We start from the raw sequence: 26,207 nt of genomic DNA, 5'->3' as shown, positions 1-26,207 counted from the left end.
ACTCAGAACTTTGCTTCTCAGTACCCGCGCCTGTGCCTACCTGTGCTTCCAGTGACTGCGGGCTCAGGAGCCAACAAAGCTCTTTGAGGACGGAGTGAAAGCCACATTTTGTGATTCAGGTATCCAACTGCTGTAGTTTTATAAGGCAATCTCAGCTGTCTTTGACTCTTGTTCCTTTGGTTTTGGTCTCGAGAGCTCTTCAAATCTTGCTGCCTCTCCACCTTCTGATTTGCAGGATGGCTGGGGAACAAAACCAACTTGGTTGTTTGAGCATCTTTTAACCCTTCTCAGCTGTCTGTGAAGACTGTGTTCCTCAGAGGAGTTCAGCTTTTATCAAAAAGAGAAATATTTTATTTACCTGAGGAAATGTAACTATCTTTTTAATATAAATAATAAGTTTTCATTATAAAAATTCATACAATTCAGCATATCCCTCAATTCTACTGTGTTAGTGATAACCCATTCCTCTGATGTTGGATATTGAGCCTGTTGTAAAATTTTTGGAGTTACAATGGCTGATATAATGAACTTCCTTACACATGTATTGTTGCCTGTTTGTGTGGGTATTTTTATGAGGGAAATTCCTAAAAATGTAACTGTTGTGTCTAAAGTGGCACACATTTTGAACTGTGATTGATGTTGCCAAATTACACACCAAAAAAGTCTGCACACCTGCCAACTCCTGTGAAATTATGTTAGGGCTGATTTAGCCACTGGACACAGAAGATGCATTGCCAAGGGCCCCCAATAGTTTTGGGGGTTATGAAAACTTTTAAAATGAGGAGAAAAATGAATACAATAATAATGAATATATAATATACAGTGAATCCAGCCTGGATTATATTCTTTATACTAATGAAACCGTTAAAATATATTCCTTCATAGTTTATTATGGAGGTAGGACCCAGGAAGGCAAATGTGTGTAGGGCCCTTACCAGTCATAATGTGGCCCTGGCTTATCCATTTCTCCACATCCTTGCAACTCTGAGAATTCTCTTTTTAGTTTTTGCCAGTCTTTTATGCTAAATAAACAAAAAAAGCATTTCACGATTGTATTTCTTTTCTTTGACTATTTGTGAGGTGTGGCCTAAGTTGATTGACCATTTAAATTTCCTGTATGAATTGCCTACTTATGTTCCTTTCTCATCTTTCTATTGACTTGCTCATCTTTTCCATGTTAAAAAGTTCTTTTTATATTGTAGTAAATATTGCAAATTTTGTTTTCAGAATTTTTCATTTCAGATTTGTTGGTATCTTTTTATGATGATATTTAAAGTGTTCCTGTACCCCAGATCTGTCAAGCACTTCTTTCATGGTACCATTCTTACAAAGGCTTATACAAATTTCATTCATATTTTCTTACTTGGCTATTAATATTTATTACTATAATCTTTCATTCATCTGCAATGAATTATTGTAAAAGATGTGAAATAGCTATTAAACTTTGTTTTCTAAGCATAGCTAATTGTTCTAATACCACAAGACAACAGAAATACCACCTTTACCAAATATTAAATTCTTACATATATGATTCTATTTCTTGAATCTCTTCCATCCTGTTGATCCATTTATCTGTTGTCCTGTGAGCACTACACTTTTAATTATTTAACTTTATTATATTTTGATTCCATTTTCCCTCTTACCCAAAATCCTCTTTCAATTTTTGTCTTGATTATTCTCACACATTTACTCTTTCTGGTGAGCTTTAGAGTTATGTTTTGAAGTACTGAAAAAAATTTCAATAAGTTTTGTAAAATTTAGAGATTAATTTGAGAAGAAGGGATAATTGTATACAACAGAGTCTGCCTCCCCAGGGGCATGGTATCTTGTTCACTTTCTTCAGATGCCAGTCCCACCTGGTCCATGGTTTGCCCAAGCCCTCACCATCTCATTTATCTCCTCAGACATTTCCATGGTTCTTTGTGGGACAGGGGGCCATTATCAGGGGCTTGCCTGTGTCTGCATGTTCCGGGGAGGTGAATGGGGGCCTTTTCCTTTGCCATAAATGGTCTGCTTGGTACTAGTTTTCTGAGAACTCTGTTCTGTTGAGAAGTGCTTTGGCAAAGCTCGCCATAGTCTCTTACTGGATTTCTGGTCTCTGCTTCCACTTTTGCTTCTTCTGGTCCACTCTCCACACTGTGCCTCCTGTAACCTTTCTAGTCAGATCCCCACGGCCTCCTGCTGGAAAACCTTCAGCAATTCCCCATTGTATTAATTATTTATTGCTGTGGTAACAAATTATGACAAATGTAACACCTTAAAACAACAAAAAAAATGTGTTATCTTAGAGTTCTGGAAGTCAGAGGTCAGAAATAAGTTTCACTAGGTTACAATCAAGATACATTCCTATAAATGTAAGAATACATTTCCTTACCCTTTCCAACTCCTACAGGCCTCCTGCATTTCTTGGCTCACAGCCTCTTCCTCCATCTTCATAGACAGCCGCTGAGTCCCTCTGACCTGTGCTGCTCTCGGCACGTCTCCTTCCTGACTCTGACCCTCCTTCCTCTTATAAGTATGGTCATAAGGACCCTTGTAAATCAATTGGGCCCACCCAGATAGTCCCACCTCATACTCCTTAACTTAATCACATCTGCAGTGTTTCTTTTGCCACACGAAGTAACAGGTTCACGGGTTAGGACGTGGATACCTGTGGGTGTGCATGCCCAGTCGCTAAGTTGTGTCTAACTCTTTGTGACCCTATGGACTATAGCCCACCAGGTTCCTCTGTCCATGGGATTTTCCAGGCAGGAATACTGGAGTGGGTTGCTTTGGGGGACCACTATTCAGCCATGGCCTTCAGGATGAATTTGACTGGCTAGCCCCACAGCAACTTGCCCACTCGACTCTCCTGCTTCTAACCTCACTCTGCTTTCCCCTTCCAACTCCCTAACTCCATCCACATGAACTTCTTTCAGTTTCTGGAATTTGCCTCTCTGCTTCCTCCAGTCCTGGTCCAGACTGACTCCTCTGCCTCGGAAAACCTTCCCCTACCTCTTTACCTGACTGACTCCTTCTCATCTCCCCTCCTTGGCTTAAACTTCACCTTCTCTGGAGGCTATTGACAGCCTCTTCTACTCCTTGCATCTTCTTCCACACTTTGTTACTCTCATAATATCCTCCATGTTTCTGGCCCTATTTCTATTGCCTTTTATATGATTGCTTATTTGATTATCTCCTCTCCCAAAGTGTAAGCTCTTTAAGGGCAAAGGTGACAACAGCAACTCAACGTAAGAGGGAGTTTATTCACTCATTGCAGAATAAATCTATAAACATATTACTTTCGTAATAGAAATCAAGTTATTTTAATCTATAGTCCTCATATTAAAACTATTTGTTCATCATTTGTTCAACCATTATGTGTGGAGCAATGACTTGGAAAGTACAGAGCCAAGGGAGTTAAAATAAAGAAAAAACATCACCTGATGTTATGAAGTTGCTAAGGTTGTAGTGGTATACTCATAAGGATCTGAATAACAGTGTTCCCTCTCCAGGAAAATGGACTTGGAGGTCAGTGAACCAATAGACTTTAGCTCTGGAGATCATCAACATCTGGTTCGGAAAGCTGCAGATGATTATACTGGGGGCAAGTCTGCTCGGTCCTACGGAACTGCATCTTCAACTCAGGGGCCACAACAAGCTCGTGGAAATCCACACTCAAAGGCTGGTAAGCGAGGAGATTCCTACGTGGTCCAGATTTCATCAGAGACTACTACAGACGACAACAACCCTGGCCCATTTTCAGAAAGAGCTGTCCGCAGAGGTAAGAATAAAGAAATGGCCTTTTTGGAAGAGAACAGCAAAAGTTCTCTTAAAATGTTTCCACAGGGTAGGTTGTAGGATTTAAATTTGCCTTTAGTTTTTCCCATCATGCTTTACCATGAAACATGACATATGTAAGAAGAGATGGCTCCCCAAGTTTTCCAGGGCATTCATACATTCATGATAGACATATTATGGTGAATAAATCGTGGTTTTCTTAACAAATGTGAATTAGTCACTGAACACAGAATGTCTTAACTTACATACAAAGTGATACCATGATACTGGCTTTAGTTTTAAAAAATACTAATTCAGAGCCCTACATATTAATTCTATATCAGAACTACATTCAGCTGTAACAGAAGTCCAAAAAACTATGGCTTAAATAAATGAGAATTTTTTTCTTTCATGAAATATGAAGTTGGAAGTTACGCAATTCAAAGCAAATGCTGTAGGTCCCCAGAAAACAATATGCCATACTTAGGCCTTCTTCTAACTCTTTCAAACTTCTTCTAACTCAATGAAACTAAGCCATGCCGTGTAGGGCCATCCAAGATGGAAGGGTCATGGTGGAGAGGTCTGACAAAACGTGGTCCACTAGAGAAGGGAATGGCAAACCGCTTCAGTATTCTTGCCTTAAGAACCCTATGTATGAAAGAGCAAAAAGATAGGACACTGAAAGATGAACTCCCCAGGTCGGTAGGTGCCCAATATGCTACTGGAGATCAGTGGAGAAATAACTCCAGAAACAATGAAGGGATGCAGCCAAAGCAAAAACAACACCCACTTGTGGATGTGACTGGTGATAGAAGCAAGGTCCGATGCTGTAAAGAGCAATATTGCATAGGAACCTGGAATGTTAGGTCCATGAATCAAGGCAAATTGGAAGTGGTCAAACAGGAGATGGCAAGAGTAAACATCGACATTTTAGGAATCAGCGAACTAAGATGGACTGGAATGGGTGAACTTAATTCAGATGACCATTATATCTACTACTGTGGGCAGGAATCCCTTAGAAGAAATGGAGTAGCCATCATGGTCAACAAAAGAGTCTGAAATGCAGTACTTGGATGCAATCTCAAAAACGACAGAATGATCTCAGTTCATTTCCAAGGCAAACCATTCAATATCACGGTAATCCAAGTCTATGCCCCGACCAATAATGCTGAAGAAGCTGAAGTTGAACAGTTCTATGAAGACCTACAAGACCTTTTAGAACTAACACCCAAGAAAGATGTCTTTTTCATTATAGGGGACTGGGATGCAAAAGTAGGAAGTCGAGAAACACCTGGAGTAACAGGTAAATTTGGCCTTGGAGTACAGAATGAAGCAGGACAAAGGCTAATAAAGTTTTGCCAAGAAAACGCACTGGTCATAGAAAACACCCTCTTCCAACAACACAAAAGAAGACTCTACGCATGGACATCACCAGATGGCCAACACCAAAATCAGGTCGATTATAGTCTTTGCAGCCAAAGATAGAGAAGCTTGATATAATCAGCAAAAACAAGACCGGGAGCTGACTGTGGTTCTGATCATGAACTCCTTATTGCCAAATTCAGACTGAAATTGAAGAAAGTAGGGAAAACCACTAGACCATTCAGGTATGACCTAAATCAAATCCCTTATGATTATACAGTGGAAGTGACAAATAGATTTAAGGACTAGATCTGAGTGCCTGATTAACTATTGACGAGGTTCATGATGTTGTACAGGAGACAGGGATCAAGACCATCTCCAAGAAAAAGAAATGCAAAAAAGCAAAATGGTTGTTTGAGGAGGCCTTACAAATAGCTGTGAAAAGAAGAGAAGCAAAAGACAAAGGAAAAAAGGAAGATATACCCATTTGAACGCAGAGTTCCGAAGAATAGCAAGGAGAGATAAGAAAGCTTTCCTCAGCGATCAGTGCAAAGAAACAGAGGAAAACAATAGAATGAGAAAGACTAGAGATCTCTTCAAGAAAATTAGAGATACCAAGGGAACATTTCATGCAAAGATGCTCTTGATAAAGGACAGAAATGGTATAGACCTAACAGAAGCAGAAGATATTAAAAAGAGGTGGCAAGAATACACAGAAGAACTGTACAAAAAAGATCTTCACAACCCAGATAACCATGATGGTGTGATCACTCACCTAGAGCCAGATATCCTGAAATGTGAAGTCAAGTGGGCCTTAGAAAGCGTCACTACGAACAAAGCTAGTGGAGGTGATGGAATTCCAGTTGAGCTATTTCAAATCCTGAGAGATGACGTTGTGAAAGTGCCACACTCAATATGCCGGCAAATATGGAAAACTCAGCAGTGGCCACAGGACTGGAAAAGGTCAGTTTTCATTCCAATCCCAAAGAAATGCAGTGCCAAAGAATGCTGAAACTACCGCACAATTGCACTCATCTCACACGCTAGTAAAGTAATGCTCAAAATTCTCCAAGCCAGGCTTCAGCAATATGTGAACCGTGAACTTCCAGATGTTCAAGCTGGTTTTAGAAAAGGCAGAGGAACCAGAGATCAAATTGCCAACATCTGCTGGATCATAGAAAAAGCAAGAGAGTTCCAGAAAAGCATCTATATCTGCTTTATTGACTATGCCAAAGCCTTTCACTGTGTGGATCACCACAAACTGTGGAAAATTCTGAAAGAGATGGGCATACCAGACCACCTGACCTGCCTCTTGAGAAACCTGTACACACAGATCAGGAAGCATCAGTTAGAACTGGACATGGAACAACAGACTGGTTCCAAATAGGGAAAGGAGTCCATCAAGGCTGTATATTGTCACCCTGCTTATTTAACTTATATGCAGAGTACATTGTGAGAAACGCTGGGCTGGAGGAACCACAAGCTGGAATCAAGATTCCCGGGAGAAATATAAATAACCTCAGATATGCAGATGACACCACCCTTATGGCAGAAAGTGAAGAAGAACTAAAGAGGCTCTTGATGAAAGTGAAAGAGGAGAGTGAAAAAGTTGGCTTAAAGCTCAACATTCAGAAAACTAAGATCATGGCATCTGGTCCCATCACTTCATGGCAAATAGTTGGGGAAACAGTGGCTGACTTTATTTTTCTGGCCTCCAAAATCATTGCAGATGGTGATTGCAGCCATGAAATTAAAAGACATTTACTCCTTGGAAGGAAAGTTATGACCAACCTAGACAGCATATTAAAAAGCAGAGACATTACTTTGCCAACAATGGTCCACCTAGTCAAAGCTATGGTTTTTCCAGTGGTCATGTATGGATGTGAGAGCTGGACTATAAAGAAAGCTGAGCACCAAAGAATTGATACTTTTGAACTGTGGTGTTGGAGAAGACTCTTGAGAGTCCCTTTGATGGCAAGGATATCCAACCATTCCATCCTAAAGGAGATCAGTCCTGGGTGTTCATTGGAAGGACTGATGCTGAAGCTGAAACTCCAATAGTTTGACCATCTTATGTGAAGAGTTGACTCATTGGAAAAGACCCTGATGATGAGAAGGATTGGGGGCAGGAGTAGAAGGGGATGACAGAGGATGAGATGGCTGGATGGCATCACTGACTCGATGGACAGGGGTTGGGTGGACTCCGGGAGTTGGTGATGGACAGGGAGACCTGGCGTGCTGCAGTTCATGGGGTCGCAAAGAGACATGACTGAGCGACTGAGCTGAACTGAACTGAATTGGAATGTAAGTGTTCTTCATGTACTAGATCACTTTATAGATACATGATATGCAAATACTTTCTGCCAGTTCGTGGCATTTTTTTCACTTTCTTGGTGTCATTTGAAGCACAAAGCTTTTGCCTTTTTTTAAAAGTGAGAATTCTTTTTTAAAATTAATTAATTATTATTATTATTTTTGGCTGTGTGGGGTCTTCCTTCCTGTGCACGGGCTTTCTCTAGTTTTGGGAGTGAGGGCCGCTCTGTAGTTGTGGTGGCTTCTTTCATTGCAGAGCTTCGGCTCTAGATGCAGGGCTCAGTCGTTGTGGTGGACATGCTTAGTTGCCCCACTGCATGTGGACTCTTCCTGGACCAGGGATTGAACTAGTGTCCTCTGCATTGGCAGGCAGATTCTTAACCAATGGACCACAAGGGAAATTCAAATATACTTTTGATGAAGTCCAATTTGTTATTTTTTTTCCTTTGCTTGTGTTTTAGGAATCATTATCTAAGAAAACATTGCCTAATCCATGCTCACAAAGATTTACACCTATACTTTCTTCCAAGAATTATATTTCTTGTTTGTGTCTTAGATCAATGTTTAACTAATTAGTCTTTGTGTGTGTGTGTGTGTGTGTGTGTGTGTGTGTGTGTGTGTGATATGAGGAAGGGGCCCAAATTCATCATTTTTTATGCATATGTCCAGTTATCCCAGCACCATTTGCTGAAAAGACTCATCTTTCTCCATTGAATTGTTTTTTAGTATGTTTATTAGAAATCAATTGACCATATTTGTGGTCAGTTCCACAAATGTAAGGGACTGTTTTAGGGCTCTCAATTCTATTTAATTGATCTATATGGTCTAGTCTAATAAGGCTGGGTCACATTTAATATCTATTCTCTTATAGTTCTTGATACATACTAGATGTGAATTTAAAGTTAGCTAAGTAGATATTTTAATGCAGTAGCACACATTTGGGCATATATGTTCTGGCATAGCTCAGTGGCATTTCTTTACTGTCACACTTTCAATGCACAGAAACTGCCCAGCAGAAGGACACACTGACAATCCTATGAGTCAACTTTAAGCAGCATTCTTTTTTTTTTTCTTTTAAAATTGGGATTGTTGCTGTTGTTGTTCAGTCACGAAGTCGACTCTTTGCAACCCCGTGGACTGAAGCACGCCAGGCTTCCCTGTCCCCCACTAACTCCCAGAGTCTGCCCAAGTTCATGTCCATTGAATCCGTGATGCTATCCAACCATCTCAGCCTCTGCCACACTCTTCCCCTTTTGCCTTCAATCCTTCCCAGCATCAGGGTCCTTTTTAATGAGTCAGCTCTTCGCATCAGGTGACCAAAGTATTGGAGCTTTGGCTTCAACATCAGTCCTTCTAATGTGTATTTGGGGTTGATCTCCTTGCTGTCCCGGGAACTCTCAAGGGTCTTCTCCAGCACAGATAGAAAGCATCAATTCTTTGTTGCTCAGCCTTCTTTATGGTCCAAGTCTCACATCCATACATGACTACTGGAAAGACCAGCTTTGACTATATGGACCTTTGTTGGCAAAGTGATGTCTTTGCTTTTTAATACACTGTTTAGGTTTGTTATAGCTTTCCTTCCAAGGAGCAAGTGTCTTCTAATTTCATGGCTGCAGTCACCATCCACAGTGACAGGATAACTTGGGATAAGCCCACAGAAAAGCAAGTGGTCATTCAGTTCAGTCGCTCAGTCGTGTCCAACTCTTTGCGACCCAAGGAATCGCACCACACCAGGCCTCCCTGTCCATCACCAACTCCCAGAGTCTACCCAAACCCATGTCCATTGAGTTGGTGATGCCATCCAACCATCTCATCCTCTGTCATCCCCTTCTCCTCCCGCCCTCGATCTTTCCCAGCATCAGAGTCTTTTCCAATGAGTCAGCTCTTCATATCAGGTGGCCAAAATACTGGAGTTTCAGTTTCAGCATCAGTCCTTCCAATGAACACTCAGGACTAATCTCCTTTAGGATGGACTGGTTGGATCTCCTTGCAGTCCAAGGGACTCTCAAGAGTCTTCTCCAACACCACAGTTCAGAAGCATCAATTCTTCGGTGCTCCACTTTCTTCAGCATCCAATTCTGACATCCTTACATGACTAGTGGAAAAACCATAGCCTTGACTAGAACCTTTGTTGGCAAAGTAATGTCTCTGCTTTTTAATATGCTGTCTAGGTTGGTCATAACCTTCCTTCCAAGGAGTAAGTGTCTTTTAATTTCATGGCTGCAATCACCATCAGCAGTAATTTTGGAGCCCAAAAAAATAAAGTCTGACACTGTTTCCACTGTTTTCCTATCTATTTCCCATGAAGTGATAGGACCAGATGCCATGATCTTAGTTTTCTGAATGTTGAGCTTTAAGCCAACTTTTTCACTCTCCTCTTTCACTTTCATCAAGAGCCTCTTTAGTTCTTCTTCACTTTCTGCCATAAGGGTGGTGTCATCTGCATATCTGAGGTTATTTATATTTCTCCCTGCAATCGTGATTCCAGCTTGTGTTTCTTCCAGCCCAGCGTTTCTCACGATGTACTCTGCATATAAGATAAATAAGCAGGGTGACAATATACAGCCCTGACGAAGTCCTTTTCCTATTTGGAACCAGTCTGTTGTTCCATGTCCAGTTCTAACTGTTGCTTCCTGACCTGCATACAGGTTTCTCAAGAGGCAGGTCAGGTGGTCTGGTATGCCCATCTCTTTCAGAATTTTCCACAGTTTGTGGTGATCCACACAGTGAAAGGCTTTGGCATAGTCAATAAAGCAGATATAGATGTTTTTCTGGAACTCTCTTGCTTTTTCTATGATCCAGCAGATGTTGGCAATTTGATCTCTGGTTCCTCTGCCTTTTCTAAAACCAGCTTGAACATCTGGAAGTTCACGGTTCACATATTGCTGAAGCCTGGCTTGGAGAATTTTGAGCATTACTTTACTAGCGTGTGAGATGAGTGCAATTGTGCGGTAGTTTCAGCATTCTTTGGCACTGCATTTCTTTGGGATTGGAATGAAAACTGACCTTTTCCAGTCCTGTGGCCACTGCTGAGTTTTCCATATTTGCCGGCATATTGAGTGTGGCACTTTCACAGCATCACCTTTGAGGATTTGAAATAGCTCAACTGGAATTCCATCACCTCCACTAGCTTTGTTCGTAGTGATGCTTTCTAAGGCCCACTTGACTTCACATTTCAGGATATCTGGCTCTAGGTGAGTGATCACACCATCATGGTTATCTGGGTTGTGAAGATCTTTTTTGTACAGTTCTTCTGTGTATTCTTGCCACCTCTTTTTAATATCTTCTGCTTCTGTTAGGTCTATACCATTTCTGTCCTTTATCAAGAGCATCTTTGCATGAAATGTTCCCTTGGTATCTCTAATTTTCTTGAAGAGATTTCTAGTCTTTCCCATTCTGTTGTTTTCCTCTATTTCTTTGCATTGAGCACTGAGGAAGGCTTTCTTATCTCTCCTTGCTGTTCTTTGGAACTCTGCATTCAGATGGGAATGTCGTTCCTTTTTTCCTTTGCCTTTTGCTTCTCTTCTTTTCAGAGCTATTTGTAAGTCCTCCTCAGACAGCCATTTTGCTTTTTTGCATTTCTTTTCCATGGGGATGGTCTTGATCCCCTGTCTCCTGTACAATGTCACGAACCTCTGTCCATAGTTCATCAGGCACTCTGTCTATCAGATCTAGTCCCTTAAATCTATTTGTCACTTCCACTGTATAATCATAAGGGATTTGATTTAGGTCATACTTGAATGGTTTGGTGGTTTTCCCTATTTTCTTCAATTTCAGTCTGAATTTGGCAATAAGGAGTTCATGATCAGAACCACAGTCAGCTCCCGGTCTTGTTTTTCCTGACTGTATAGAGCTTCTCCATCTTTGGCTGAAGAATATAATCAATCTGATTTCAGTGTTGGCCATCTGGTGATGTCCATGTGTAGAGTCTTCTCTCGTGTTGTTGGAAGAGGGTGTTTGCTATGACTAGTGCGTTCTCTTGGTAAGACTCTATTAGCCTTTGCCCTGCTTCATTCTGTACTCCAAGGACAAATTTGCCTGTTACTCCAGGTGTTTCCTGACTTCTTACTTTTGCATTCCAGTCCCCTATAATGAAAAGGACATCTTTTTTGGGTGTTAGTTCTAAAAGGTCTTGTAGGTCTTCATAGCACTGTTCCCGTTCAGCTTCTTCAGCATTACTGGTCAAGGCATAGACTTGGATTACCATGATATTGAATGGTTTGCCTTGGAAACAAACAGATCATTCTGTCATTTTTGCGATTGCATCCAAGTACTGCATTTTGGACTCTTTTGTTGACCATGATGGCTTTTCCACTTCTTCTAAGGGATTCCTGCCCACAGTAGTAGATATAATGGTCATCTGAGTTAAATTACCAGTTACCAATGCCATATTCAGAGGGCTCTGGAAAACCCATGTAGTTAGCTGGAAGTAAACATAGATGCTAACACACTCTGAACTCTGCTTTTGCCATGCCACTTGCTTGAAACTCCTTGGTTGTACTTACCATTAGTCAGATTATGCAGTTTCTGCACAAGTAGGAGCGAAGGGAGTTGCTAAAGACAGGGAGGGTGGAGAGAAAAGTGGTGGAGCAGCCCTGCAGACTCCCTGCCGAGGGGTAAACGCCCTCTCCCCCAGCAGTCCCTGGTGCATCACTGGCTCCATCTATGCAAGGGTGCTGCTGGGTCCCTAAGGATGGGTTGGCGACATTCTGAGATTCTCAGGTCACTTTTGGTCCTAAGGAGGATGGGGTGTGCATAATACAGAATTAAACCCCTGAGTTTGGTCTTTAGATTGTGGGGGCTTTTATGGATAAACCCTTGGGTCTCCACTAAAATGCCTCTTACAGTCTGGACTGAGTCTTTTCTGAGAGTTCTACAGAGTGTATTGTCACACCATTGGCCAACTCTAAACTTGCACTCCCTTTCCTGTCCTCAAGAAAATCAGAGGAAGAATTTATTTCACTAAGTGTCAAAAATAGGTAGTTACATTTATACTTTTACTTTTGAATATTGTATCATAAAAATAAATTTCTGTCTCCTTAGCTTTCGTCATAAAAGTGTTCCTCCTCCTGTCCATTCAGCTGCTGATCACTGGGGCAATCGTCAGCCTGTTTGTTTTCTGGTAGGTCTTCATTACTGATGTAGATGACCTATTAAGCTGCCCACATTAATTCTCACTATTTAGCTTGACTGAATTTTGATCATTAAAAAATTATCTATTTTTCCTTAATGTGTGTGTGTGCTCAGTCGCATCTGACTATGACCCCATGGACTGTAGCCCCCCAGGCTCCTCTGTCCATGAGATTTTCCAGGCCAGAACACTGGAGTGGGTTGCCATTTCCTTCTCCAAGGGATCTTGGACCTAGGGACCCAACCTGCATCTCTTGTGTATCCTGCGTTGACAGACGGGTTCTTTTCTACTGGGCCACCTGGGAAGCCCAATCATTCATAGGATATAATATTTCTATTGCTTTGTTTTTCTGAGGCAACTCCTAGACCAAAGTGTTAGTAGAGTTTCACTTTGACTTCCTAAGCCAAAAACTTTTCCCTTACTCTTATTTTGGGTACTATTTTCTTTTTTATTTTCCCTGAGCTATTTCCACAGGCAAAATCGAGTAAAGAAAAAAGGTGAGGTTGTGAAGGCCTTGAAGGCTAGATCTCTGTTAAATGCAGAAATTATTTCAAGGAGTATGATCCATCACTGCTTAAACTCATCCTTTGAAAATCTATATTTTAGACAAATATATGAAAATTTTATTACTTTTGTTTATATACATATCTCAGTATTTTTAAATAAAATCGTCACTGGGACATTTATCCAAATTTCACTTACTACTTATGACTATACTTTTTATGAGCCTATTTTAAGATGTAAGATACAGTTTCTCTCACAGTTTATCAGTTATATGTTTCACAGTCTCCTTTCCCATCTGTCATTATCAGTTACTTAGGGTTTTTCCCCTTTCTTCTCATGAGATTGTTTAATTTATACTTAAATATTATACTAGTTAGCAAAATAAATTACTTACTGTGTAAGACCATATCATTTCTTTTTTTTTTAACCAGGAAGGCTTTACGATCTTGGGTGATCAAGAGTCCCTGGTTCACTTACTCACTCTTGTAAGTATTATTGGATTAAATAAAACGTGTTCTTTCTACTAGCTATCAGTTGATGCTCTTTATTAAAAATTAGGTAAAGGTAACACATTCTTTTTTTTTTTATTTACACATTCTTTTAATGACAAAATTATAGAGATGAAAAACAAGCAAATTAGTGGTTGCTGGGAGTTAGGGCTTCATGAGTGCGTGTGTATATGTGTGTGTGTTACCATAAAGGGATGGTACAATAGTTTAATGATGAGATAGTTCCACATCTTGATTGTGGTGCTGGTTACATGGATCTGCACACAGATTTGTGTCACAGGTCTATGACATAGCATTACATATATACACGCTATACCAATGTCACATACTGGTTTGGGTATTCTACTGTAAATATGTAAAATGGGGGCAAACTGGGTAAAGGGTACACAGGACCTCTCATCCTTTGCAATTTCCTGTGAATCTACAATTATTTCAAAGTAAAAATATTTTTTAGAGAATCCACAAACTGTGTGTGGATGGCAATGGGAAAAGTTAGTTTTAAAAGGAAAAAAAAAAGAGGTAAAAGTAATAATCTTTATTTTTGTTTATAATACTTATTATCAGATCAAACATTCTATATCTATCTACCTGTACTATATCACATGATATAAGCACTGGAAGCAAATAACATATGGTTTTAAATTATCCCCAGGCCAGCCTTTTTTGTTGTATTTATTATACTCGCCTGCTGTGGGAAACTCCGCCGCCAGGTGCCTGCGAATTACATTCTCCTGGGATTATTTGTAAGTAAACCTCTTTAGCATCTGTTGTCATTCACCTCTGAAATATATTTTCATCTCATTATTAAGTTCATTCCTTTTTTTGTGGGAAAATCTTCCTGTGGAATAAGAAGATAGAAATTATTTGTGAGATGTTCTCTTGGATGAATTTTGAAGTCAACTTACATATGAGGTGGAATCCACACTCTTTTAACAAGCTAGAGAATTTCAGGACCCTTGGCTACTCCTTTGGGCTGGCAAACTTGCCTCTGAGAGGCCTGCTCTTGAGTTTCCCAAGACAGTTAACCCGACTGTCTTCTGCCAGGCACAATGAACACATTTTGTTATGGAGAGTGAGTTCCACATTTAGTTCACAAATTGTGTGCAAGAAATTTAATTTTCTCTGTAAAATTTATTTTACTTCTATTTCAACCTCTCCTGACTATGTTGCAATTGAGGTTTCTGTTCTGTTAATGTTTATACCAGTTGGGCCAACACTCTTGCCTCCTGGAGGCAGTGAACTCACTGACAATAAGCATTTGCTCCTCTTAGGAAAATCCAGAGGAAATCTCACTGAGGTTCAATGAATTGGAAAGAAAGTCAGATTCTATGCAATTGCTCTCACGAGCTGCTGACCACCCTTCCATGAGAAAATTTACTCACCAATTCATTTGTTTCTCACCTGGTTCCATACCAGTGTTGAGGTAGCTTATAAAAATACACACAACATAAGAAGATAAGTTGATGGGGAAATATGATGGAAGGGAAAATAAGGAAAGGAAAATGAAGCCAGAGGGGAGATCAGTGCACAAAATCCCTAGTCCCGAGCGTTTGAGTTTGATCAGCCTAGATTTGGATCTGCGCCTCCTGGTGGTCAACGTGAGCAAGGACACATGGGCAACGGTGAGTTTCTCTTGCATCTTACATACTGAAAATCTGAGGATTGTCTAATGTGAGTTACATGTTGGGAAGAATAGCTTCCTCGAGTCACTGGCGAAGACAGGGCATCTGGCCAGCTGGGAATGGCCTCAGGCCCTGCAGCGCTGCTGACTGCAGTTCTCAGTGGCCTGTCGGTCAGTCCTGGAGCCTGACTGTGGGCCTAGGCATACCATCACTGCCTTCTTGGTCTCATCCTCTGGCTTGAGTGCCTTCTGGTTCTCAGCTCCTCCCTCTCTCCCACACCGCCCCATCTCTGGTTCATTTGGACCGAGGGAACCCTCTGAACCCTGCACAGCCCCCATACTGTCCCAGTGCAGCCCACGTGAGAGCTGAGGATTGGCAGCCACCAGCGCAGCTGCACGCTCTGTAGGTAAGTGTCCTCCAGCCCCACCCCCAGGTACTGAGGTCTCAATCCTCATCCCACATTTGAGGTTTGAAGCACTTTGCTCCCATCCAAGCACTATGGGAAAGGTCAGTCATGAAACAGTTGCTAGGGCGTTAATAGAAATAGCACATCCTGCTCTGATAAAATGTTAAGATTTGTGTGGATGGTCCCATTTGATTAATGACAGTATGGTCTACAAATAAAGCTTATACCTTGGTTTCTACATTCCTAATTAATACATGTTTAACTCACTGAATATTTTGAAAGTTACTATTGTATTCTAAGAACTTTTTACTCATATGAGAATTTTTTCTTGTCAGCCTTAGGGAGAACATGAAGAAAATGTTTATCTCCATTATTTCCATATGGCATAGCCTATAGCTTTGTACGCTAAGATCATGCATATTCCTGCTAGTTCCCTCTAACCTGCCAGAACACACACACCTCAGGCCAGCTCTTCTGGATTTGGCGCCTTGGGAAGCAGACTTCTGATTGATTGTGAATTTTGTTTTTAGACAGTTCTTCAAGGTTTGCTGCTAGGAACCGTGTCAGTGTAAGTCTTTGATACACATTTTTTCATTTGTGTGTGTGTGCTTTTCTTCTTATGTTATGTGAACAATAACCACAGTCTCTGCTTTTAGTTTCTATCATGCCGAGGAAGTGTTATGGGCAACAGGAGCAACTGCTCTGGTGACGCTATCACTCACTTTATTTGCTGTTCAAACAAAAGTACGTATTTTTGAAGCAGCCTCTGTCACAGGCAGTGTGTGATTGTCTTCCCCTGCCCCTCCTGACCCTTTCTGCCTCCTCCTCCCTCTGGCTGCCTGCTTCCTGTGGGCCTCACCTCCACCGAGCACTCGTCCTCTGCCTCCTGGCTTTCCTAGTGACCATGCTAAAAAAGTAAGAGGGACTGCCCTCTTACTTCCGGTGGTTAAGACTTCGCCTTCCAGTGTAGGGGGTGTGGGTTCAATCTCTGGTCAGGGAGCTGGGATCTCACATGCATTGCAGCCAAAAGAGAAAACATAAAACAGAAGCAATACTGTAACAAAATTCAATAAAGACTTGAAAAGATAGTCTGCATCAAAAAAAATTTTAAGTAAAAGGAAACAGGTAAAATTAATTTTAATGATATATTTCATTTAACCCAATATATATGAAGCATTATTATTTCAGCATATAACCAGTATAACAAAAGTAGTCATTTTACATTCTTTTTTTTTTCCAAACTAAAATTCAAATCCAGTGTGTATTTTTACTTGCAGCCATCTCAGTTTGAAGTAGCTCTATTTCCAGTGCTTATTAGCCATGTATATTGAAAGCACAGCCCTAGATGAATTTTCATGGCAGACATCAGAGTCACCTGGAGAGCTTGTGAAACATAGACTGCTGAGCTCCGCGCCTGGAATTGTGAAGATAAGGTCTGGGCTGGGCCTCAGTAACATTCATTTCCCAGGTGCTGCCAATGTTTCCGGCCCGAGAACCAGCCTCAATGACCTGGTCCTTTGTTCTTTTGGTGTGTTGAAGGTAGGGAGTGACATAAGGGAGATAGAGGAATTAGGAAAACATGCTTGCAAGAAAATACACTGGATTCGAGGATCTTCTTTTGCTTCCTAATCCAATTTTTTTCAGGTCAGAAAATGCATATTCCTCTTTCTTTTAAAAATGCTAATCTTCTCTAAGCTGATTTGGTTATTGAGTCATAAAAGCACATTAATAAATTTTAGGTTTACAAAAGGATCATTAATTTTTGAAAGCTTAGTATATATATTTCTATTGAAATGTATACACTAAAACTGATACATAAAAATGTGAAAAAGGTACCCAGTTAATATCTTTGTCTACTAAATGCCATTAATGTATTCTATGCACATGCTTTTAAAAATATGAATGATTATGATCATACTATACTTACAAATTTACATCCTACTTATTCAGTGTACATTTTTTATTAGGGAAAATTTTATATAGATATACACACAAATAGAATATTTTAACAAACCCCCATGTGCCAATTATTTAGTTTCAAAAATTGCAAATTTGTGGCTCCTGTTATTTCATCCATACCTTACCTTTTTTCTCTCCTAAAGAAATACAATACCTTTTATGTAGCATTTTTCAGTGTGTAGGGCTAATGGATTTCCATGGTTCTCGGGATTAGCCAGGGTACATTGTTAGCAAATGGGCCAGTTTCTGTCTAGGGAGTATGAGATACATCTCTAAACACCCTGAAATTCCTATGGATGATAGTTGAATTGTTTTTGTGTTTTTTATGTTTCCTCAGTGGGATTTCACTTTGCTAAATGGAGTGCTATTTGTTTTACTCATCGTACTTATCATCTATGGAATTCTCTTAATCTTCATCCGATCATATGTAAGTGGGACCTCCTTTGAAAACCTCAGAGGACTGGTAGAATATCAGGTGAAGTGCTGGTTGTGTGTTTAGTCTAGAAGCAGACACCAGATGGGTGAAACTTGCAAGGACACTGGTGGGAGAATGTCTGTGATGAAATAGCGTGGGGGTGACAAGGGCTGTAAGAGCTGTCAAAACATGACAGCGTATGTGAACCCAGGTGGAGGAGGGGGAAGTAAGAGGGGAGCTTGCTGGATGTGGTGCCGTCTAAGGAAGCTTTGGCAAGGCCATCAGGGGGTCCTGGGTCTCCCAGGAAGGCTCTGCTGCCCCCTACCAGTGATTGACAGGGTAAAGCATAACCTGGGAGGGAAACTGCAGTGGGTCGCACTGCATGGCCACCAGGGCCCTGGTCAATTCCATGCCCCTCCCCAGAGCTGGAGGTCTCCAAGGTTGCCTGCCACACCAGTGTGGTGGGGGGACCACTGACAGGAGGTCTGTGTGTGAAGACTGAACTCTGACCCAAGACAACAGCTGTCCTCCCCTCAGAGAATCATGGAGGTGACCAACTCATAGGGCAGATCAGATCCCCACTTCCGTACATGGCGCTGCTTGCCTGAAGTAACCAGAGTGCAGAGATGGGCCAGCCTGGATGGGCTTGCTTTTCTGAAAGTAGCAGCCTAGAGGAAGCTCCTTGTTTTCCAATTCCAGCTTTCTTCCTTCCGTTCTTTTTTTTTTTTTTTGCTTTAATATATTCATTGCCTTCTTACTAAATATCATACATAGGCCTATATGTTTTTCAACAAAGGCATCAAAGTTAATTCTCACATTCCTGAAAAGTACACATCTCATCTAATCTTATAGAAAAGAAAACAAGCTCAGAGAAATTAAAGAATTCACACTCCACACCGCACCCAGGGAGTACATGGTAGGAGTGGGGTTAGAGCGAGGTCTGTGTGATCTGGAGATCACATCCTTTCCACCATGCACGCCGTCCGTGGACCGAGTCCAGTGTGCAGGTGGACAGGCAGAATGAGGAGGTCTGGCCCCACATCTGGTAGGGGCCTGGAGTGGCCCCTGTATGGAGACCCTACTGGAAGCCAGGCTCACAGAGGACTGGCCTGGGGCTTGTGACCATCTATCTAAAGCCCAATGGTCAACTTGGTCCTACTGCTGAATTAAAGAGTTTCTGTGGCAACAAGTGGCGTTGCTAAATAGACTTCAGACATATAATCAGTATTTCTGCCTGGATTTTGGAGATAAACTCAAAGACATCATAGATATGTCTTTAAAGGCCATAGTTCTCCATTTATTATTACTGATGGTGGCACAGATACTGTAGTAATAATACACATGCTTCTGTGGTGGGTGGGTTCCTTACATCTTTAGCATGCCACTCAGGAGCAGTTAAGAAACTGTGTTTCCTACTAGATATACGAACCCTAGTTTCCATTCTAAATTTCCTTTCACAAATAGCAATAATATATAATCTTACACATATGATTAAATGGAACTTTGTCCTAAGTGTGTATGCCTGTTGGACCCTGGCAATTCTGAACCCTTCAGACTGCGGCTGTCAGCTGTCTTCTCACACCCAGCTCAGTCTGGAAACACTGTGCCTCACACAGTGTATCGCTGGCACCAGGTTTCTCTTTTTCCTCAAGAACCTTCTTTGGTTAGCAGAGTGTTCCCCATCTCTCCTAGACCAGCTCTCTCATCCTGAGGAGTGAATGCCATTGTGTTTCTCAGATGATGTACACTACCTCTTTATTCTCTTCTGCAGCATTTAGATCAATTTGTCACATACGCTGACCAGGGCTGTTTTGGTGGCAAGGAACACATACCACTCTGACTGCCTCAAGGCAAAGGCCCAGAGACTCTCATGGAGCTCCTAGGTGGGAAGAAGAGCCAGAATTCACAGAAATGGAAACCCCACCTCTCTTTCTTGGTCATCTCTGCTTGTAAAGCACTAACTAATCCAGCACTGACTAATAACACAATGACTGCCTGGGTCATTCTATCATGAGAATTGATTTCTACCTGACCCAGAGGATCTCTTTGATCCTGGTCATGTAAGAGGTTCCTGGTCAGTCAAGAGATTCACTGCTGTTGGAGTGGCATCTCCCACCTCTTGTCAATCAGCTCTAGCAAGGCTGTGTGAGGGTCACAATATTCCCTGAGCTGAGGGGAGGGCACATTTTCTAGAAGAGCTGTGTGGATGGGGCAAAAGAGGAAACATACTCAGTATATCCCATTTGCCTTACTATGCATGAGATGTTTAGTACTTGCTTGATGACCCTTACTTGGTATACATAAAGGCTAGTTTTCACTTGCTTGCTGAATGGAATTGAGTTGATACTGTCGACTGACTATGTTCAAGAAAAATTAATTTCCCCACAGCTTTGACTTTGTAAGCATCTTATCTGACAGCAGTGACCTAAGAGACCCCCTGTGTTGTTCCCAATCTTGCTCTTAACATATCATTGTATCCTTTCTGTTTGCAGTGGTTGCATCTATTGTATGCTGGACTTGGAACTGTGATCTTCTCACTCGTAAGTCCATTTCTCCCTTTCTTTGATAAAGAATATGAATGTGCATTGACAGGGCCTTAAGACCTCTCCTAGGCCTGGAGTCAAGTGGAGTCAGTAATTCACTGGAAAGCCCTCCAGCTGACTTGCTCCTTTCTTCTCATCCTCTTCCTTCTCCTTTTTACTTTTTATAAAGACAGTTCTTCTTATAGTAGCTTTAGGTTCACAGTAAAACTGAAAGGAAGATACAGAGATTTCCCAGTCTCCATACAGGCATCACCATCCCCAATGTCATATCTGCCACCAAAGTGTAGCATTTATTACAATTGATGAACAAACCTACCTTGATATATCACAATCACCTACATTAGGGTTCACATTTTGGTGTTCTACATTCTACGGGTTTGAACAAATGTATAATGGTATGTACCCATCATCGTAATACCATACAGAATATTTTCACAGCTCTAAAAATCCTCTTTGCTCCTCCAAATTGATCCCTTCCTCATCCCCAACCTCTGGCAACCACTAATCAGATTATCTTATTATTTCCAGTTTTTGCCTTTTCCAGAATGTCATACAGTAGGAATCATACAGCATGCAGCCTTTTCAGATTGGCTTCTTTTACTTAGCATGTACACTTAAAATTCCTCCATGTCTTCTCATGGCTTGGTAGCTCATCTCTTTTTAATGTTGAATAATATTCCACCATCTGGATGTACCACAATTAATTGATTCATTCATCTACCGAGGGGCATCTTGTTTGCTCTCAAATTTTGGCAATTATGAATAAAGTTGCTACAAACATCCGTGTGCAGGTTTTTGTGTGGACAGATGATTTCAGCTCTTTTGGGAAGATCCCAAGGAGCACATTTATTGGATCATACAGTAAGAGTATGTTCAGTTCTTTAAGACAGTATTCCAAAGTGGTTGTAATATTTGCATTCTCAACTAGCAGTATATGAGAGTTCCTGTTGCTCCATGTCCTCACCAGCATGTGAGGTTATCAGTGTTTCAGATTTTGGCCATTCTAATAGGGGCATAGTGGTATCTTATTGTAATTTTAATTTGCATTTTCCCATTGACATAAGATGTAGAGCATCTTTTCATATGCTTATTTGCCACCTATATATCTTCTTTGGTGAGGTGTCTATTAAATTCTTTGGCCCATTTTGTAATCAAGTTGTTTGTTTTCTTACTGTTGAGTTGTAAGAGTTCTTTGTATATTTAGGGTACCAGTCCTTTATGTTTCTCTTGCAAATAATTTCTCTCAGTTTGTAGCTTGTATTATCATTCTCTTCACATTGTCTTTCACAGAGCAGAAAATATTAATTTTAATGAAGTCTAATTTATCTATTACTTCTTTAATGAATACTACTTTTGGTGTCATTTTATCTAAGAAACCATCACCATACCAAAGGTCATCTAGATTCTCTCCTATGCTATCGTCTAGGAGCTATATGTTTTACATGTAAGTCTATTATTCATTGGTTTTAGACTTTATTTCATTTTTTGACCATGGTGCATGGTATGCAGGCTCTTGAGCAGGGATTGATTCTGCACCCTCTGCAGTGGGAGCACAGAGTCTTAACCATCAGACTGCCAGGGAAGTCCCTGTTATGAGCTATTTCGTGAAAGGTGTAAGATCTGGGTCTAGATTCTTTTTTTTTTTTTTTTGGCATGTAGATGCCCATCTGTTGAAGAGACTAGTATTGCCTTTGCTCTTTATTTTGTTCTGCTGATCTGTATATTTGTTAAGTCTTTTTGCCAAGACCATCCTGTCTTGATTACAACTTTATAGTAAATGTTGTCTGGTAGCATCAGTCCTCCAACTTTGTTCTTCTCCTCCAGTATCTTGTTGGTTATTCTGGGTCTTTTGTCTCTCCATATCAATTTTAGCAGTGGTCTGTCAATATCCACAAAATAACTTGCTAGGGTTTTGATTGGGGTTGTGTTGAATCTATAGATGAAGTTGGAAACAACTGATATTTGACAATATTGAGTCTTTCTATCCATGAACATGGAATGTCTCTCTGTTTATTTAGTTCTTCCCTAATCTCATTCATCAGAGCTTTATAGTTTTCCTCATACAGTTCTTGTACATATTTTGTTAGATTTGTATCTAAGTATTTAATTTTTTTTGGATGCTAGTGGAAATGTTTTTGTGTTTTTAATCTCCAGTTTCACTTATTCATTGCTGGCATATAGGAAATCAATTGACTGTTGTATAGTAACTTTGTATCTTACAACCTTATTATGATTGTTTATTGAACCCCTAAATGTTCCTGGGGCTTCAAATCTTGACCAGGGCTTCCCTGTGAGCTGGCTGTCTCTGGCACGGTGTCCTGAGTCCTCTTTCCCTGGGGCTAGGGGGCAAACAGCTTGATCCCAGCTGACTTTACTCTCCCACTTCCCTGTCTGCCTTCAAATACATAACCTCACCAGGGAGATGCACTCTGCACTCCTCACTACCAATACATGAAATGATTAGGAGTCATTATCTCTCTTATAAGAAAAAATAAGATAAAGTCAGCAGTTCTTGGAGGGAAGGAAGAAAGAAACACACTTTTCCATAGAAGTTAGGACTCCAGGGTGACAGATGCAGGCTAGGTAGGGGCAAGGCTGAAAGCTCAGCTGCTGGGAGCCTTGTTTTAACGATGACCAACCATCCTGGTTTGCCTGGGACTGAGGGGTTACTGAAGACACATGAAGTCCCTGGGCAAACTGGAATGGTTGGTTCATTCTAGCTTTTTCTGCACAAAGTTGCTGGAATCAGACATTGGGAGGGGGAGGATAAATGGGATGGGACTCAGTGGTCCAGGTAAGGGAGCTGCCTTGGCAACCCCCAGCCTCGGGTTTGACTCCCTTCTCTACCACTTGCCACAGAGTGATCTTTCCTTCTTGGAGGCTCTGTTAATCTCACCTGCCTCAACTAGGTCGTTCCCACTTTGTATGCTGCTAAGTCGTTTCAGTCGTGTCTGACTCTGCGTGACCCCATAGACGGCAGCCCAACAGGCTCCCCCATCCCTGGGATTCTCCAGGCAAGAACACTGGGGTGGGTTGCCATTTCCTTCTCCACTTTATATGAGATGATGTCAATCATGAACGGATAAGAGGCTACCTAGAAGGTGCCCAATTCTTCCTTTTCCTCCTTCCCTCTTCATTCTTAGAAGCCTGAGTGGGAGCCAGGACCCAAGGAGAGCTGATAACCTGAACTACTTGGGATGGGTTTCACTGTAGTGGATGTTGTTCAAAAATGGCTTATTTTCAAGAATCTTTAAAACCCCAAGAACTCCCTGTAGTGCCAAGGTTGCCCTGCTGCCTCACGGCACTGGACTCTTGAGTCCTCAGTCTGGACATAAAGGCCCGAGGAGCTGCTTGTTTTCCCTTCCTCCCTTTAATGCACTTGCGCTGCCCACATTTGTTCACTTTGCAACAAACACAAGGGTGAGAGGGCTCTCTGACTTTCTTCTTGATGTTTAAGAAGCTTGTAATTTTACCTACCACAGCTGAGCTAAAACGTTTAATTGGGGGTTATTTAACCATACATAAATCTTCTCCTCATTCTATTTTGGAAATACTGACATCATCACAAAGCCATCTCCAATGTCAAGCTTTGAAAAATGCTATCACCCAAAGAAGAGTCCAGAACTACTGCTGTGGGTAATGTAAGTGTCAGGGAACCATCTGTATCTTCATTTTTTCTTTTCAGTGAGAACATGCTGGAAAGTCACAAACACAGGGTACTTTGTAGTTTCTCTCTGTGTCCAATCAGCCCACCTGGTCCACATCACTGACCAGGGGCACAGACGTTTCTGGACTTGGAAGGAAAGGAGGGCTCACAGATTTGGTCCCACTGGCTTCAGGAGAATGAAGCACTTGCTTTAATAGATAGAGCACCAACCTGGGGAGATTGTGAATGATTGAGGCTGTAAGAATAACATACTTTTAGTGATATATTTACTGATGGTAAAATACTTCCCAGGTAATCTCAGGACGCTTCTTTGATCAAAATATACAATTTAAGTAGCTAATTCTTCTTTCTTTTCTTTAAGTACTTGGTGATGGATGTGCAGCTGATGGTCGGAGGGCGCCATCATTATTCTAACCTGGACCCTGAAGAGTATGTCTTTGCTGCCCTGAACATCTACATGGACATAATCAACCTTTTCCTTTTTATTTTGCAACTGATTGGAATGGGACGGTAGTCATATGGGCAAGGCTGGCTCGTGCTGAAAAGAGGCAAGGAGGGACGGCTGTGAAGACTGCAGAGGTTACCACTCCATAAGCCCCTCTATTTTAAAAAATAATTTTAAAAATACTTTTTTCTTGTCAAATGAAAGCAAGCATTTGGTAGACAGTAGCTATAGCTGTTACATATTTTTTAGTTCCACTGTTACATTACAAAACTTTCTGGTGGATATTTTCTGATTTTTATAAATTTAAAAGATGAGTAACAAACTACATACTTACAAACATTTGTAAGATGCTCATTACTTTGTTGAAGTTTTCCAGGTACTACTTAAAACTGTAAACAATGTCCCTCTACATGAATAAAACTGATTACAGAAACCTATATTTACTCCAGTCTTTTCTCTTGATGCGGACATTTGGTGGGAATATTTTGCCATCTGACTTAAGAGTCAGTTCAGTTCAGTCGCTCAGTCGTGTCCGACTCTTTGCGACCCCATGAATTGCAGCACGCCAGGCCTCTCTGTCCATCACCAATTCCCGGAGTCTACCCAAACCCATGTCCATCGAGTTGGTGATGCCATCCAACCATCTCATCCTCTGTCGTCCCCTTCTCCTCCCGCCCCCAATCCTACCCAGCATTAGGGTCTTTTCCAATGAGTCAACCCTTCGCATGAGGTGCCCAAAGTATTGGAGTTTCAGCTTCAACATCAGACCTTCCAATGAACACCCAGGATTGATCTCTTTTAGGATGGATTGATTGGATCTCCTTGCAGTCCAAGGGACTCTCAAGAGTCTTCTCCAACACCACAGTTCAAAAGCATCAATTCTTTGGCGCTCAGCTTTCTTCACTGTCCAACTCTCACATCTATACATGACCACTGGAAAAACCATAGCCTTGACTAGACGGACTTTTGTTGGCAAAGTAATGTCTCTGCTTTTAAACATGCTATCTAGGTTGGCCATAACCTTCTTAAGAGTAAGGTGAACCAAAGAATTCTGCCTTTCTCTTGGATTCAAGTCAGACTGGAGAAGTAAATTCTATCTTGAGAGATCTCTTTGTTTCTATCTCAAACAAATATCTGTTTGCTCCCAGGCCAACCTTTGAGGTCTGAACTACTTCGGTGTCTGGCAGGAAAATAAGCAGGGGCCATATCTAGCATGGATGGATTGTGTAGGGGATAGGATGGGGAAATCATATGACATCTTCTAGTCTCTCTAGATTTATCATGGAGCTTTATTTCTAGATTTAACTGAACATACAGATCTCAGATAAGACATATGGGCTTAAGTAACAAGCACTATAGTCACAGACACCTACCTGAATTTGATTACTTGTTTCAAATTAGCCATACCTCCACTCCTGTGGTAGAATTTCCTTATAGTGTTTGTGCTCTCTTATTACCAGCAAAGTCCTGAAGATTGATGTAACCTCTGAAATGTGAGCAAGTAGCAGAGAAAGGGACTTTATGGCCACCCAGCAAAAAAATATCTAGTACCCTGTAAAGCTCCTGGGTGGG

At 41.2% G+C, this 26,207-nt stretch overlaps 1 protein-coding gene across 6 annotated transcripts; it reads left to right on the top strand.

Moving 5' to 3' along the window:
* LOC145522624 (protein lifeguard 2-like) lies at positions 1-25,072 on the top strand. 6 transcript variants are annotated; one of them, XM_081531396.1, is made up of 11 exons: positions 1-119; positions 236-368; positions 3,495-3,763; positions 12,478-12,556; positions 13,501-13,554; positions 14,231-14,321; positions 16,137-16,174; positions 16,263-16,350; positions 17,903-17,992; positions 20,473-20,520; positions 24,552-25,072. In XM_081531396.1, coding segments are annotated over exons 2-11 (912 nt in total). In that variant the 5' UTR covers positions 1-119; positions 236-366; the 3' UTR covers positions 24,705-25,072. The 6 variants fall into 6 exon arrangements, with proteins under 6 accessions (XP_081387522.1, XP_081387525.1, XP_081387523.1 ...); XM_081531399.1 differs by having other exon boundaries at positions 3,481-3,763; XM_081531397.1 differs by lacking the exon at positions 236-368.
* The last annotated feature ends 1,135 nt before the right edge of the window (positions 25,073-26,207 follow it).

The sequence above is a fragment of the Giraffa tippelskirchi genome, chromosome 10 (genome assembly GCF_054371585.1).
Source record: "Giraffa tippelskirchi isolate mGirTip1 chromosome 10, T2T-mGirTip1v1.2.pri, whole genome shotgun sequence".
Classification (NCBI taxonomy): Eukaryota; Metazoa; Chordata; class Mammalia; order Artiodactyla; family Giraffidae; genus Giraffa; species Giraffa tippelskirchi.
This window is presented reverse-complemented; position numbering and strand designations above follow the sequence as displayed.

What these genes read in the sequence shown, in the direction of transcription:
- LOC145522624 (XM_081531396.1), top strand. An exon ending in ACATTCTCCTGGGATTATTT is followed by an intron (nt 14,322 to 16,136) that starts GTAAGTAAACCT and finishes TTTTGTTTTTAG; the next exon opens with ACAGTTCTTCAAGGTTTGCT. An exon ending in TATTTGCTGTTCAAACAAAA is followed by an intron (nt 16,351 to 17,902) that starts GTACGTATTTTT and finishes ATGTTTCCTCAG; the next exon opens with TGGGATTTCACTTTGCTAAA.